The 17,389-nt window shown below is 38.3% G+C and overlaps 1 protein-coding gene across 1 annotated transcript; it reads left to right on the top strand.

The window, feature by feature from the left end:
- The first annotated feature begins 638 nt into the window (after window positions 1–638).
- Window positions 639–10,691, top strand: MMP13 (matrix metallopeptidase 13). The gene is made up of 10 exons (XM_037142205.2): window positions 639–768; window positions 857–1,098; window positions 1,794–1,942; window positions 2,120–2,245; window positions 4,325–4,486; window positions 5,883–6,000; window positions 7,011–7,144; window positions 8,870–9,029; window positions 9,679–9,782; window positions 10,539–10,691. Exons 1-10 carry the CDS (start codon window positions 649–651, stop codon window positions 10,637–10,639), a joined length of 1,416 nt encoding a protein of 471 aa, XP_036998100.2. The 5' UTR covers window positions 639–648; the 3' UTR covers window positions 10,640–10,691.
- Window positions 10,692–17,389: the final 6,698 nt, after the last annotated feature.

The following is a 17,389-nucleotide window of genomic DNA, read 5'->3' as shown; positions in this document are numbered from 1 at the left end:
CTAATACTTCCTCCTCCCTCTGCCTGGACCTGTGGGGAGCTCATGCAGGACTCCATATTTACTGAGATGTCACGCCGTGCTTTTAAACTCCAACCGCAGTACTCGGTTCTGTGGATGCGCCATAATGCCTCCAGTCCAAGCTTGGTTCTGGTCCAATTCCATGATCCTCAGACAGGTATAATATTTCTGTTTAGTTGCTCTAAAGAAAACAGAGTTGAGAACTCGCCAGGCTATAAACATCCTGGAAGTCAGACAGGCTTCTTTTCTATGGAAGTAAGTGCACTGTCTTCATATTCTTATCTGAAAAAATAAAAGGAGGTGTGTTTCTGCAGAGAGGAAAACAGTTTTGCCAAATGAAGTGAAAAATTCAGTACTCTCTGTTTCTTCCCACAGTGTCCATAAATATGCTGATGCCGTTTATTTTACCAGCTGGGATTTGAGACCCTGCTGAAATGAGAGATGCCCTCAAATTCTACCACAAACCACACTTCTTGGGAGAGAAAAAAAAGTCGCCATGTAAGCATGTTTACCTTCAACTGACTAGGAAGTTGAACCTTGTCCACAAGTGATGACTCACCATTGTAGGCCTATAAAAGTAAAGGTGCTCGTCTGTGGGAAGGCAGCAGGCTTCAGGCACAGCCACTCAAGATGCACTCAGGTGTCCTGGCTGCCTTCCTCTTCTTGAGCTGGACACAGTGTTGGTCCCTGCCCATTCCCAACGATGAGGATGATGAAGATTTGTCTGAGGAGGACTTCCAGCTTGCAGAGGTAGAGTGTCTCACCAACCCCAATGATGCGATATATGTCATAAATGCCTTTGTCTTTCAAGCACAGGTCATTTTGGTCTCTTTTCTAGCACTACCTGAAGTCATACTACCATCCCCGGAACCCTGCGGGCATCCTGAAGAAGACTGCGGCAAACTCCATGGCTGACAGGCTCCGAGAAATGCAGTCTTTTTTTGGCTTGGAGGTGACTGGCAAGCTTGACGACAACACCTTAGACATCATGAAAAAACCAAGATGTGGAGTTCCTGACGTGGGCGAATACAATGTTTTCCCGAGAACTCTCAAGTGGTCCAAAATGAATTTAACCTATAGGTAAATCATAGGCTATCTTTCTGTATATTTTGTTAGTTTTTTAATAGTATTAAATGTCTAATTTTCAGCATAAGCTACAGATGGCAGACTATGTATGGTCCCATTTTTTAAAAAGATAGGCCTTAAATATTTAACTGGAAGTAAAATAAGTCCGGGAATAACTTTAATACTGTTGATGAACATGTCTCATAGCATCAATTATCATTATGTTAACTGGAGTCATTTTTTCATTGGAAGTTTCAAAGTATTTCTTTCAGATATGACTCAAAATAGAAATAAAAGTAGGCTTTGCAAAATTTTCAAAGGTTGTGCATAAGGCATATTTATTATAACAATGCTAAAAAGAGAGAGTTCTACTCTCTCCAGGAACTTTACAGAATTATTCATTTGTTGAGGTTATAGCAGTACAGTTCTAAACTTTTAGCATGCAGTATAAGTTTTATTAAACATCTGAATACTTTAAATTTAAAGTGCCAATTAGTCAGATATTTGGAGATACTCAAAATGTCTGATTGAATTTTTCATTTTAAAATCTTTGTATGACATCATAATTAATAAGTTAAAACAGCAGATCCCTAGTAGGACTTTTCGAGAAGCTATTACATTCTGAGTTAAAAAGCTGTATTCCAAGAAAATATACTCTAAAATAACTTTCACCTTCTAAAAATGAAATTGAAACTTTTTCTGTTGACTAGAATTGTGAATTATACCCCTGATATGACTCATTCTGAAGTCGAAAAGGCATTCAGAAAAGCCTTCAAAGTTTGGTCTGATGTGACACCGCTGAATTTCACCAGACTTCACGATGGCACTGCTGACATCATGATCTCTTTTGGAACTAAAGGTAATAATACAGAATCATGTTTGGAATATTTGTATATTCTGCCCCCTAACCGGCTCTGTTTTAAATGTATTCTTTAAGTCATTCGTTGCTTTTTACAGAATTCAACAAAAACTCACCAAGCTCCTGTGCTAGGCACCAGTGGGTATAATTAGATTCTGAACTCTTGCTTTTGTGTAGAGCATGGCGACTTCTACCCATTTGATGGACCCTCTGGTCTGCTGGCTCATGCTTTCCCTCCTGGGCCCAATTACGGAGGAGATGCCCATTTTGATGATGATGAAACTTGGACAAGTTGCTCCAAAGGTAATATTTCTTATAAAGATATAATTAATGATTATGAGATTAGATTAGACAGTGAACCCATTGATAAGAAGTTAGAACACATACGCATTATATGCAAAAGCATATAACTTATATTTGGTATTTGATTATATTTTTTAAAACAGTATAAAGGTTTATCCTATACTTATTAGTCTCTAAAGTGACATTTCTATAAACCAACATAAAAACATTAAAAAATAAGCAGACTCTGCCTAGTTTAGTGACTTAAGAGATACTTGCTCACTTGGAAATGGACCAAAATGTCTTCCTGCTGACCAGTGCGTTGTTACTGTGGGTATCTTTTGGCCTGTAAGTGCAGTTAATTACAGACATTTATCTTAAAACTACCAGAGCTGTATATGTGGATCAGAGATGAGTTGAGTGTGAGTTTAAATGGTTTTTATTTATTTATTTTTAATTTCTACCCTGGTAGAAATATTAAGGCACAAGCCCAGTCAAATTTCTGTTTCCTGTTGGGTGAGTTACCTGTCCCAGACTGGTCTGTATCACTGACTTTACACCTACCATCTGACAGACCAAGATAGTGTCTCACTCTAGACAGCATGAGGCAAACAAGATGAAAGTTGTATTTACAAGAGAAAAATGAAACTGAGGGTGGAATAACTTCAGTCAGTATTTGAATCTTCAAGGCTCTAAAGAATTGGAAATGTTAATTTTGGAAAAACAGGTTGTTCCAACTATGACTTGGGATAACTGAAGCTGTACTAACCCTGAGTTGTGACAGTTAGAGGTAGTCTTTATAGACAGCTCATTTTTATTATTAATTTAAATTTAAAGGATTATTTTTTCAAAGAGTAAAACTGGGCCTTGAATGATCAATGTCTCGACTCCTCTGCCTCCAGTCTGTCTTTGGAAGGAAAGATGAGAGTTTACATGCTTATTTTCTGACAATTTCATAGGTAAGAATGGTTTTAGACAGAAAGAACAACATTTAGTATTTTTAAGCTAGAGTCACAATAAATCTCAGTTTTAGGTTTCTGCATAAATTCTGGGTTTGAAGGATTTAATTGAAATTAAGGAAAAGATCCACAAATATAAATCAGGATTAACGTTTCAGCTAAAGGCCAAAATGGTGTCCACTACTAGTCACTTCAGTGACCAATTACTGGTCACACCGATTATGTGAACTTGGATTGCTCTCAGGTTCTGCACGATTTATGCATTTTCCTCATGCATAGGCTGTAGCAGCAAAGGGGATTTGAGGTCAAATTGAAACCACGGGCTCCAGTTTTCATGTGTTCTTTTTCTTTTCATCTTTTTCTGATGTAAAATACTAGTACAGTATCAGGGGGCTAAAAAAACTGGTGGAAAGAATAAAGAGGAAATAATGTAAATACAGAATCATAATCTTTTCACGTAGAGGAAAGTTGGACAATCTTCTTCAGAATTTCTGTTTCTGTGAACCCTGAGGTCTGGAGATATTCTGAAAAGGGTCATTTGGATGGACTTTGCTCCCAAGTAGATTCTCAGAGACCCCATTCACCGTGCTCTCCATACCTGGTTTCCATCCTTTTGGATGCCACCTCCTGTTTGGATGGTGTTCCAGGCAGCATCCTGTAAATAGGATGAGGAAGTAGACTTACAGTTTCTTGTGTAGAAAAATAATACAATAATTAATCAATAATTATACAAGAATAAACTCTGCTCTGTGTACTCACCACCGTAAAGCCCCTTTGACCACCCTGCATGAACGCTCACGTAAGGTCACCACAGTGCACTCTCCTCCTCTGCCCTTGAAAAAACAGAGAGCAGTCAGGATTGCTGGTAAATTCTTATTGATTATAATTACTTGAGAGCAATCTGTTGCTATTCTAATTATGTGCAACTATAGTAGTGAGAGAACCCAGTTATTTATAAAAATTAAGCCAATTTTTGAATCTTACCTTAAGCAACTGAATGGTAATTTTAAAAAGTGAGTAAAATATCAAAGGACAGGAAATGATGACATGTAAAATGAATGAGGAAAATAATGTTCCTTTCATTATTAGTAGTAGTCAGTGGAGGACCTTGTTTTCTCCTTGTTGCTGTGTTTTCGTACAGGCTACAACTTGTTTCTCGTGGCTGCCCATGAGTTTGGCCACTCGCTAGGTCTCGACCACTCCAAGGACCCGGGGGCACTCATGTTTCCCATCTACACCTACACCGGCAAAAATCACTTCATGCTTCCCGATGACGATGTACAAGGGATCCAGTCTCTCTATGGTAACTCTTAATTTATTAGCTTAAAAACAAATTAGATACGTACATTTATTTAATAAATTATCAGTGAATTTACCATGATCACTTCTGCTGTTGTAGTATTGTTATTAAACCCTGAGAAAGCATGCCCATTTGTTTTTTCCAAATCAACCTACCTGCTCAAGTAGAAAGTATTCTGTTCTTCAAAGTTTTTATAGAATATGACTCTTTATATTTGTACTTTCTATGTTGCAAGGTACATTTGATACCTTAAAAACACCTCTGACATAAGAAAGGAAAATATTTTATGCCCCATTTAACCAGTGGAGTCACTAAGCCCTGCAGAGTTTGAATCGCATATCTACAGCTGAGGGTGAAAGTGATATCTCACCCAGCTTTTATACACTCTGGGCATTCTTTCAATCACTCTAGTTTGCCACAGTATAAACCATTCAGGTGGTCTGTAATAATTTTTAATCAACATATACATTGACCACTGTATGACTCTCTTCCTTTTTTCCTTCCAAGTTGTCAATAATATTTATAAAGTCATTAAACATAAACCCAAGCAAGCAAAATTACCTGCCAAAAATAGAGTTGAAGCCTCGGTGCACAGTCTGATATCAGTGTAAACACTTCCAGTGCACAGCTTGGAAAACTTGCTCATACCACCCAACCCATTACTTCCCTTCTGGATTTAAATCTACTATAGCAGCTAGTGTGGGTGTGGGCAAGTGCTTTGCAATTCTTACTATTTCTACAATCCTGTGACCAAGAGACTTGATGATAGAACCCATATGAACTAGGTGGAGAAAAAGCAGTTTAGAATGGTTTTTGCGTACCGCACCCCTTTGGCACTCCTGTGAGCCGGCAACGTTACAGTCACATGGCAAATCACTTTAGTGTTGTTGAAGGCCTGGCTCCGGCTTTTCACTGAGCTGCAGCTGCACTGTGGTAAACTGTGGAGCAACATTAGCTGATGTGGACAGATGGAGAAACAGGCAAGAGAAAGGGCTCAGATAAGGACTCCCACAGGGATGATGGGCCACCAGAAATGGCTTTAAGAAGAATGTGTTTCTCAAGAGCTGTCTCTCACAAAGTTGTGCAAAGAATGGGGAAATTTCCTCAAAGTACCTTACTCTCATTTCTGTCATCATCCTCAAGAAATGTAAATTTGTGCTTCAGATGAAACTCAAAGGGTCTTGAAGGAGGAAAGCAGAAGGGGAAGTCCCACCTTCAAGACCTTGGCAGCCCTGGAGGAAGGAAGTAGGACTATGTGGTATTTGTACCACCACGTAGGAGCAGCAGGATTTCCTATCCCCCATCCCCAGAGGGAACCCACTCCGACTCTCCATTAGCAGGGTCGGGTCGTCAATAAGGTCATCCCTGGTAACTTCTTTCATTTATTTTATAATCACAGGTCCAGGAGATGAAGACCCCAACCCTAAACACCCTAAAACACCAGACAAATGTGATCCCTCTTTATCCCTTGATGCCATTACCAGTCTCCGAGGAGAAACAATAATCTTTAAAGACAGGTAGGTATTCTTGACATTATTTTATATAATCTGCATGTAACAAACATCTGTGAAGCCATGTCCACAGATTGCCCAGATATCCGGTCATACTTCCAACGGTGTAGTTAACAGTGGCAGTAATAGAACTTTGAGCAGTTTATTTGCATATTTCAGGTAAAATAAATGACTAATGAATAACGTTCACTTTTCAATGAATAACCTTGGCATTGTGCAGATATATTTATTTCTTTGGTATTGTCTTTTTTAGAAAGATAATCAAGTAAATATATAAATACAATTTTTTTAAGAGCACAAGTGTGGAAATTAGATACCATGTTAATAGTTTATTAACTATTAATGTATTAACTGTTACTCGTAATGTCCACACGGACTCCTTTGGTGTGAAAGGCTTTGTACTGAGTACATATGTGGGGATACAAGACAGGGAGTGCTTCATGACCTAAACCTGTAGGTAATGAAAAACGAAACAGTAATTTTTAATATTGATATGTTTATAAATAAGCTTTTTTTTTCATTCACTCATTCATCAACTAATCGTTCCCTCATCTGTGACCCATTCGAGTTTCTACCTCCTCTGTTATAGGTACAGTGACACTATACTGTACTGCAGGTATTTTCTCATTCGTGTTCCCCAGGCCATGAGATCTTGGCCAATGCAGTTTATGTAACTCATGTTTTCTTTGTAGAGCTCTATGCAGGGCCTGGTATATTTGCTCACCACTTGCAAAATGTGGAAAATTGAGCAAAACACAGCCTCAGCCCACGAAAGACTTACAGCCTTTCACAAAGGTTCTGTGAGACTTTAAATTTTAATACTTAGGCTAGAGTCAGAATAGCAACAGCTTGGTTAACTGGCACCTAAGGGAAAATGGAAACCTTTCCCTCCAGCACAGATGTTAGAGAATGGTCGTGTCTAGTTTGTCTGCATCGATGTAGAGACAGGTGGCTAGCAGGGTGAAAATACTGCATTTACAAAGTGACAGAAAACTGTACTTTTATTTTTGTGTTAGATTCTTCTGGCGGCTGCACCCTCAGCAGGTTGATGCGGAGCTGTTTTTAACAAAATCGTTTTGGCCGGAACTTCCCAACCGTATTGATGCTGCATATGAGCATCCTTCTCATGACCTTATCTTCATCTTTAGAGGTAAGTCTTCCACCGACAAGGCCTCCCACATGTTTCAGGTAGGCACGGATGAACTCGGTGCTACCAGAGACTTAGTAAAATGATCACCCCTGAAAATATACCTAAATTAAGAACCAAATATAACAAAATGGAAAACAGAAAGCACCTGAAACCTTTCTACCTCGTGTCCTCAGATTTTAAATGTAACAAGATTACATTATTATGATAAGTATATAAAGCTATATAATAAATATGTGAGGGGCGTCCCCCAAACTGGAATTTATTTATAAAAAATGTGCATTTATTCTTACATGCTTAAAAACTTCAGTCCCCTTGAAAGTACGCTCTACTTAATGCAATACATCTATTGAGATGTCTTTCCCACTGCTCAAAACAGTTTTTGAAGTCATTGATTTTGATGCCTTTTAGTGCTTCTGTTGTTTTTTATTCACCTCTTCACATCAGCAAAATGTTTCCCTTTGAGGACTTTTTTTTTTATCTGGGAAACCCAAACAAAAAAACGTTGCTCAGGGCAAGATTGGGTGACTAGGGAAGGTGGGGGTTGTGAAGTTTTGGTCAAAAACTACTCAACACTCACTGCACCAGTGTGGGCAGGTGTGCTCATAGACTATGCATCACGAAAGGAGCAAATGGATTCACTGAAGCCAAACACAGCCTCTCACAACAACCCCAGCTGGTACACTGATGTAGACAGGTTCCTAGAACACTCATCTAGCAAGAAAGCCTGTATTACAAGGGGCCTGACCTCCAGAAGATAATTCTGGTTATTTTGAAAATACTTACTTGTATATGAAAAATACTTACTTTTTGTTTCATAGCAATCATGTCAGTTTTTCTATTTTCTTTAAAAAAATTGTTTACAGCCCTGGCTGGGGTGGCTCAGTGGAGTGAGGGCCAGCCTGTGAGCCAAAATGTGGCTGACTTGATTCAGTCAAGGCACATGCCCGGGTAAAATCTTTAAAAAAATAAAATAAAAATAAGAATACTTACTGAGCAAGCATTGTAACAATGTAAATTTTAAAAAATTAAAATAATATTATCCATAATTCCCCCTCCTGAAAAGTCTATTTAGCATTTCATTTTCTCACTTTCTTTTATAGTCCTTTGCTATATATAACACTATTTTTAAATATTTATATTCACATTATATATGTACTTTAATATTCTACTTGTTACCTTTACACAACATCATGAAAACTTTTCCAAATTGTCACTCTACCTTCATGACCATGATTTACAGTGGTTACGTAGCATTCTAGTGACATTGTTTCTATCATTTGATTCTTGTAATTAATGCTATAATGAAGTTATTTTTTAGAGACAGAAATAACAAATTTTTATCTCATAAAATTTGAGTTTTCGGTTTATTTACTGTACTACTGTGCTTCTTATTCATGCAGAAATCTTAATGTATTTTTCACCCAGCTTTAAACTTAATATCCAGAGGTAATAAATTGCCAAATTAATTATTATATTTGGTTGGCCATATTCATAATTAGGAAATTAAGACCTTAAGTCATATTTTTCTTTGAAGAGTGCTCATAGTTCTATGTTTCATAAACATGGTGACCAACAACACTAATTTACTTCTAAATAATTGATTCTTGACCATGAATACTAATTTATTTCTAAATGTGTGAGTCTTTCTTTATTAAAGTAAATGTCTATATGTGTGATTCCAAATAGATTCCCTTGGATAATAAAACCATCTTTTACTTATCCTAGGCAGAAAATTTTGGGCTCTGAATGGTTATGACATTCTGGAAGGTTACCCCAAAAAAATATCTGAACTAGGATTTCCGAAAGAGGTTAAAAAGATAAGTGCGGCTGTTCACTTTGAGGATACGGGGAAGACCCTCTTCTTCTCTGGGAACCAGGTCTGGAGGTAGGGCAGCCACGTTTTCTTATTGGTACCTTGTGTCGTAGAGGCAAAGTGAGCCTTGAACAGCTCTCATTGTGTTACATTAGTATCTCCTGCTTTGTTTAAAACATTCAGCCAGTCATATTGGTTTCTGTACTGTGTCATCTCTTACAGGCAGCCTCTTAGACAGAGATTTCAAAGTTTCAAGTCCTCTTGAAAATATACATAGTTATATAATCCTCACCTCACCTGAGCCATCCTTTTCTTTCTTAGCTGTTTGTCATAGATCATCTCTGCTAAAACCATCTTTTTTTACATGTAATGGGAGATCAATAGAAAATTGTTCAATGCATTTACATATGTTGATGTCACCCTAAGAATGCTTTCCTAATAACACTTCTATAACAGACATGCAATTTGTAAAATGGAAATGAGCTTGTAACTGTCTTTACAAAGATGGCCTTTAGGCAAGTAAAAAAATACTCACCAAACATCCACTAAAAAATACTCAGGGTTATAATTCCTTATTTTAAGAAGCTACCAGATGTTTTAAATGAACTTAAAATGCTTAAACTTGTCAATTTTGAAAGATGCCATTATATGTATTGTATCATTTTTAAGGTAATTTCTAAAAAAATGCAACCTACTCAAGAAGTTTTTTTCTTATTAATAGCTACGATGATACTAACCATACGATGGATAAAGACTACCCCAAACTAATAGAAGAGGAATTCCCAGGGATTGGTGACAATGTAGATGCTGTCTACGAGAAAAGTGGTAACTAATACTATTTCACTGACTGTAATGGAGAGCCCCTCAGAATCATTTCCCTTCTAGAAGGTTTTTATACAGGACTTAGATGTGATAATAAATGCATGGCAGTTAAGAAATTAATCATTCCTGTGTGAATACTTCCACAGACAGCAAACAAAAAATATTGTGCTTAGAATAAATGACAATTTTATTTAATCATTGCTAGTCCTACAAATAAAAGATATCAAACCTCAAACATTATCTTAAACCACACTTAAAGATGCCAGGATGCAAGGAGTATTGCCATAATTCAAATCATGGGTAGGGTGGGGAGTAAGTTACATATGAAGGCCAATGGATTATAATGATTTTTACTTGAATTATAAAAAGGGACATTATCCCTACCCTACAACAAACAACTAATATCCATACTGCAGACATCAAAACAAGAGCTCGTGACAAGACAGCAATGTGAGGTGGTAATTTAGGAGAGCTGGAAACCTTTAGACTGTTTTTGTCCCTTAAACTATAAGCAATGTATTAAAGCATTAGTAGGGTCTATGAAGAGAAGTAAGATAAACACTGGCATGTTAAAAAATGTGGCATCTATTTAAAAAAAAAGCGACCTCTGGATCAAAAGGGGTGGGGGGTGGGGGGGGGGGAAAGTTTTAAAAAATAAAAAAAAAAATGTGGCATCTAACAGAATAGACTTCTAATGGTAGCTGGAGTAAACCCTTATTGTTTTCAAACTAAAAAATATTTTTGCTCTTTTTCTTATAGGTTACATCTACTTTTTCAACGGGCCTATACAGTTTGAATACAGCATCTGGACTAACCGCATCGTCCGTGTCATGCCAGCACATTCCCTACTGGGGTGTTAAGTGTCTTTTAAATATTGTTATTTAAATCCTGAAGAACATTTGGGATAATACTTCTGAGGGTGTGGGAGGGACGGGCCGGGAGAGGGAAAGGTGTCAGGGGAAAGCTTCGTTCTGTGAACAAGCTTCAGTAAGTTATCTTTGAATATGAAATATCTATATGGCTGTTATGTGGCTGGAACCACATTGAATTTTCAGATAATGAAATTCAGTATCTCTAAGGATCACTTAATTCTTGTGTGTGATATAGGAGCAATTATTTGTTATATGTGCCACATAAAAAATGGAACATAAGGTATGTCAAAGAGACTTTCCATAATTTTTAATATATTTATAAGAAAATTTTGCAAGACATAAAAGTAAATCACATTTATCTAATTAATAAATCATCTTTGTCAAAAACTATAAAATAATATTAAAAGAGAATTTGGGAGACCATATGGTAGCTACAAAAGAACAAAGATAAGCCAAAGGGAAATGTCTGTCTGTAATAAATATATTGTAAACAGCTGTACAAAAATAGCACAGGTTTTGCTTTGAAAGTATTTGTAACATTTGAAAATATTACAGACACTAAGGACATATCAAAGTCACCAAAGATGGGAGACTAAATATTAGTCTCACTATTAGACAAAGTCTAATAGTAAGGACAGTAGATGTGACCTTTGGATTCTGTTTAATTTTCACTTTTGGCAATGACTCAATGGCTACTCTCAAAGAAGACAAATGTTTCTTTTCATATTTATAGAAGATAAAGAAAATCTCTTTGTATTTAAACATTTCAGGTCTTTCAAAAATGTCAAAGTATTAAAATTGTTATCAAAATGATTTAAGACATAGTATCACTTTCTCATAAATTATCTGATTAAGACAAAAAGTAGCATTTTACCCTATTTTTATTTTAATTGTCTAGTTTACTTGGGATATGTAGGCTGTACAGATATAGACTAAAATGTACTCCTCATAGATGCGAAAGATATATATTAAAATAGAGACTCCCAAAAGAAAGAAAACAGTTTAAATAGATTGTAGCCCTCTTGAGGATGTGCAACAGTGCTTTTTTCTTTCATTTTTTGGTCAAATCCCTCAGAACCTTTTCCAGTGCCTGGTGCCTGGTGTTTATTGAACATACGAATGGCCATTGAGGGAAGGATCATTGTGCTGAGGACCTTGTTTATAAAAACTCAGGCAAAGAAAATAAAGTGTGTTATATTTGCAAAATGTATTAGGAAATATTTATATTGTTTATAATAAAAAGATATTTTCAACATATGGTGTTATATGGTATATTTTGTCTTTTGGTGTATTTTAAGCTTCCCTCAAAAAATGTCCATTTAAATTATTCCTTTTTCTTGCCGATGTTTCTTGGTGAATGTAGCTCACTCACTGTTCTAGTTTGTTTTGTTTGTTTTTTGTAAGAAGACTGAATCCAGAATTTAGAATGAATTGTACCAGGCTATATTAACTAAAATTCCAACATAGTTTGGTCAGCCTGGTATTGGAACTGGAACTGGAACTGGTACTGGAACTGGTACTGGTACTGGTACTGGAACTGGAACTGGTACTGGTACTGGTACTGGAACTGGTACTGGAACTGGAACTGGTACTGGAACTGGTACTGGTACTGGTACTGGAACTGGAACTGGTACTGGAACTGGTACTGGTACTGGAACTGGTACTGGTACTGGAACTGGTACTGGAACTGGTACTGGAACTGGAACTGGTACTGGTACTGGAACTGGTACTGGTACTGGAACTGGAACTGGTACTGGTACTGGTACTGATAAGCCCCTTTTGGGGCCAGCCTGCCTATGAAGTGGAAAGAGCAATAGATCTGGAGTTCTAATGTTCACTCTGCCCTCAACTCTGCATGACTTTAGTCAGGTCATTTAGTCTCTCTGGGCTTTACTTGTCTGATGTTTAAAATGAGAGGATTGGCAGCTCTGGTGAAGTTGGGGAAATATGGGGAGGCAGGAAACTCTAATGAAGTAGGCAAACACTGTCTGTTTGGGAATATCAGTGTCCACTGAGCTTAAGACATTTGGTCCCCTCTGTTTTCCTAAACATTGTCCATCCCCCCACATTTAGTAAGTGTCTGTTTAAATGCAGGCACATAAGATGTTGAGATGAACCAAAACAACTTGGTTTCTACCCCTGAAGAGCTTCTATTCTACTTTGGAGATAAAAACAATAAAAACTCAGTGAATTAAGGGCTTTCTCAGGGAGCAGTGACCACTTCTCTGGTGCAGAAAAATCTGCTGATTTCTTTCTCCCAGGGTAGCCCCCAAAGTAAATCTGTGCACTTTCATCTTCCTTGACACTTTAGTCTGATTCCTGATTTCTCAGGTTTACTGTTAGGGTAGAACACAGTCCGTCCACCCATCCATCCAATAAATATTAATTGAGCACCTAACTAAAGTAGATGCTGGGGATACATTGAAGAGAAAAACCTCATTACTTTTGTGGAGCTCACAGTCTAGTTGGGGTCACAGATACTAATCAAATAAGTACACATTACAATTGGGATAAAGAAAAGAAACTCGGTGCCCCGAGAGCATCTAATAAGACTGCTCTAAAGTGTATATAGGGGGAGGAACATTGCAGGGTGGTTCAAGAAATGCTTCACAATAGAAGCGATACTCGAGCTAATGTCAAAAATGAACAGAACTGGGCAGTGAAGGGAATCGGAGAGGGCTCCAGGCTCATCCCGCCAGACTGGAGTGGATATGTTGAATGAAGCTGAGTGGGGAGTTTCGGTTGTGTTTCATGATGATTTTGGCAGAGTAGAGATGGGTAAACTACTGAGAAAACCCTTAGATCCAAGAATGTTCCTCCTAGCTTTCTCGATGCCAAATATAAATTAATGGATCAATAAACAAACAGAAAATTAGCATGGGTCATTCTAGGGATTGGCATGGGAATATCTACCTTTTAGTAATTGAGTCAGGTGATAGAAACATTAACTTTTTTGAGCACTTGGCTGCTTTTTCAACATTAGTCTGAGAGAAGGTCTGCGCCTGTCCCTGTAAGAGCACAGGGGAGGGGCTTCCCCAGTGAACATAAGTCTGTCTCGGCCCAGTGAACGCAACCAGTGTGGTACAGGGCCACTCACTGTCCCCAGCCCTAGTCTCGAGCAGACAGCTGAGCTGACAGGGAAACACCAGGTGGATGGTTTCCAGTTCCTGTCTGCACAGGAAAGGCTGCTCTGGAACAGAGTTTCTCAAGGTGTGTCCTGCAGACCAGCAGCATCAGCACCACCTGGGAACTTGCTAGAAATGCACATTTTGTGCCACCGCAGACCTACTGCATGGGAAACGCTAGCTTAGGACCCACATATTTGCGTTTTAACAAGCCCTCAGATCCCTCCGTTCCCACAGTCCTTCAGAGAATGACTAAATGTGTGCTCCTTGCAACACCTCTCCTGGGAGAGAGTGCCTGGGTATCACCGGGGCTCAAAACTTTCTGGTATAATTGTGGGGTCTTCTATACCCCCTTCCAGAAAATTTATAGTGCACAATAGTATATAAAGTTTACAAGTAGCTCTCTGGCAAAGCAGCTGTTTAACTTTGTTGAAAAGGGTTTTTCAAACACATTTGAACATGGGAACTTCTTTACTTTTATTCTTCATCATTTAATTGCATGGTATCCCCCTTCCTGTCTTGCGTGGATGGATGGATGAGTATAGATGATAGAGTAGATAGATGGTAGGTAGGTAGCTAGCTAGATGATAGATAGATAGATATGGGTGTAGAGTCGAGATTATTTCTCTACTCCCATCTCTGCTTCATTCTCAATTCCAAATTTTAATCTGGTTGGTGTTACATGAATCTGTGTTCTTCCACTGTGACCAAAACATTGAATTCAAATGATCACAAATGTCTATTTTGAGCTTACCAAAGAGGGTAAGATAAGCTCCAAAGACATCATTATGAGTTCAGCAGTTGCTTCTCATGGGAGCTGATATAAAATATGTTACAGTTAAAATACTGTTAGGTCATTCATAAGTGACATGGGGAGGCCAAGTGAATGTTTTATGAGAAGTAGTACTATGTCCACACATGTTGGAGGGCCTTTGGTGGAGCTAACATTTTGGGCAAATGCACTGGACTCAAGTTGAATTGCACCTAGTAATCGCCTCCTTATCAAATAGTGGGGAAGGAATTTGAAAAACCCCTGAAAGTGAACCAATAGTGTTTGAAATTGGAGCCATTGACAAGATCTATGCTGATATACCAAATTTAGTCCCAAAAATTATTCTGGGAGGACTTTAATGTTAAATTAAAAACAGTGCCTTGGACCTCCACATCCTCATGTCAGAAAAAATGCCAAAACATACATTACAAGAACTCATAGAAAGATAACCGCCATAACTAGTTCCCAAATTTAAGTTCCAGTCACAGAAAAAACCTTGATTTAAGGATTCATCACAAGACGGTGAGATTCACAGTAGTTCCACTAGGTGGCACCAGAAATACTCTTTAAATGCTGAAAGGTTCAGACAATTAGAATAATTCACAAAACTAGTGCTTTCTCCTTTAATGCAGGGATGAGGAACTTGAACAAATCACTGCTGGTTTAATTTCTGACTTTAGAACAGGTGGCTCCAGGTTTCTTATTCATGTGTGTCTTTGTCGCTATCCCCTCAACAATAATGCTTTCTTCCCGGAAGTGAGCATTGGGATGGTGCATCATTCCGAGCCACCATGACCCGTGGAAGGTTCCTTGGAACTAGAGCTGTGAGTCATCCACAGGCCTCTCTGGGTGACAAACTCCAGCATGAGCCACAAAAAATCCAGTGTACACAGAGGAATGGAATTGTCCTCAAAAGAGTGACCAAACTAGCCAGCGTCAAGAGGGAAAAAAACCTCGAATTACAGGGACTATTATCTGGATGGAGACAAGGTCAAGTTTAGAGGAAAAGAATGCCTAATGTTTCCAAAATTTCTTTCTCCCACAGTTTAGTTTTTCCAGTATTTTTGGAGTTTCATGCCTAGGGTGTGTGAAAAGCTGATTTCAAATTTCTTGGCTTTGTTCTACCTCACTGCTCATTAAGCACTAAAATTGGGCCACAGCTATTAATGATTTTTAGAAAACCAGAGATGTGCTAGGTTTACACCAATAGTACAGATATTTTTGTTAGAGTTTATTATGATGTCTTATTTGACTTAAATGGTAAAAACATGCCTTAAAATTAGATGCTGTGAGAAGGAAAATTTTTCTCCCATATATTTAAAATTTATAACCCACTATAGACATGATCATTCAATAGTGTCAGTACACTTCAACTGAGTGGGGAACAGTTATAAGTCCTTGATAGCCAATGCATCTGTCAGGCCCTCAGTTCTTGGTTGGAATGGAATTGGACTCACATTATCAAAATCTACCTGCTATATCTTACCATTCTTTACAAGTAAAGATGGTGCTGTTTCCATTTTCATGACTTCACGCTGGATTAAAGATATCACCCAAGCATCCTTAGTTATGTCGCCATCTGCTGTGCCCAAAAGATTAAAAATTAGTAACTAAAAATGTGTTTTCACTTATTTGTTTTTCTTAAAATATTTGTACATACCAGCAACCTTCTTTTATCTTGACAACCTTCCCTTTCCTTTGATAGCGTGGGCACAAAAATCTAGCACAGCACAGGGCACCAGCAAAAAAGTTCCTGTGAGCCTTCCAAACTCTATCTGAAAGGATTCTTGTTCTGTGTGGTTTCAGGCATGGCCCTTCTGGTCTGTACACTCTAACCAGCTGGCGCCTCAGTCTAGTGGGTGCCCAGAGGCTGTGACTTTGCTTCCAGGTCACCTCAGTGAAAAGGGGTTCTGTGAGCTCTCAGTACTTCTGAGCACATGGCGTACAGTGTGTATGTTTATATTTAAAATGTATGCTTCTGTTGGCTCTGCTTCTGGCAAACCGTCTTGGATCATTCAGAGCTGAGCAGAGGGGTGAGATATAGCACCAGCTCTGCCTCTAGCCAAGCCCATTCTTCTGAATCCACTTATCAGGCTTTATCCTTTAATAAATAGATACACCTCAGTAGTTGTATTCCCAATTTCATAGGAAATACCTAATTAAATATAATCTGATTCAATTTTTATTTTATAAATAAGAAGTTGAGGCTGAAAGAGAGGAAATTATATAAGACCATACAGTAATGTAGAAGACTGGAGCATAAAAATCATCCCATTTTTCTATTTTCCAGACCAAGATACTACATGTTTAGATATTAATTATTTACCAGGGATCATAAAATGCATATAATTTTACTGTAAGGATTCCACTAATCTGATGGTATAAGGGAAGCAGAGTTGGAGTGTTTATACTGATTTCCTACTTATCGGGCATCACAATGTCCTCAGCTTTTGCTGACCATCCTCTCCCACAGCTGAGGTTGCTTGACCTTGACCAACTTTAGAAGAGATGGAGGGAGCTCCAATCAAGTGTCTGGGACTCAGCGAAAAGTGCTCTTTTCCAGGACAACTTTGGCTTTGCAACCAGTTTTAACAACTAAGTTTCTATGTTTTTCTCGGGATTGAGTTGTGGCCTTGCCACAAAACTATACCCCTCCTTCCTTCCCCAAGCCAGAGTCCCTGCTCTGTAATACTCTGCTCAGACGACACTGCTTTCTCTTTGGCCCACCTGAGGGGACCAAGTTCTTGTTTTTGCCCCAGCCCTGAGGCTGCGCCTGCTATTTATCGTGAGGCACTGGCCTCTTCCTTCAGTGAAGACATAAATATTGAGCCAACTACAACT

The sequence above is a fragment of the Artibeus jamaicensis genome, unplaced genomic scaffold (assembly GCF_021234435.1).
Source record: "Artibeus jamaicensis isolate MK-2021 breed Jamaican fruit bat unplaced genomic scaffold, CSHL_Jam_final contig_585, whole genome shotgun sequence".
Classification (NCBI taxonomy): Eukaryota; Metazoa; Chordata; class Mammalia; order Chiroptera; family Phyllostomidae; genus Artibeus; species Artibeus jamaicensis.
Note: the sequence above shows the minus strand (reverse complement) of the source record. Positions and strands in the feature narration are given on the sequence as shown.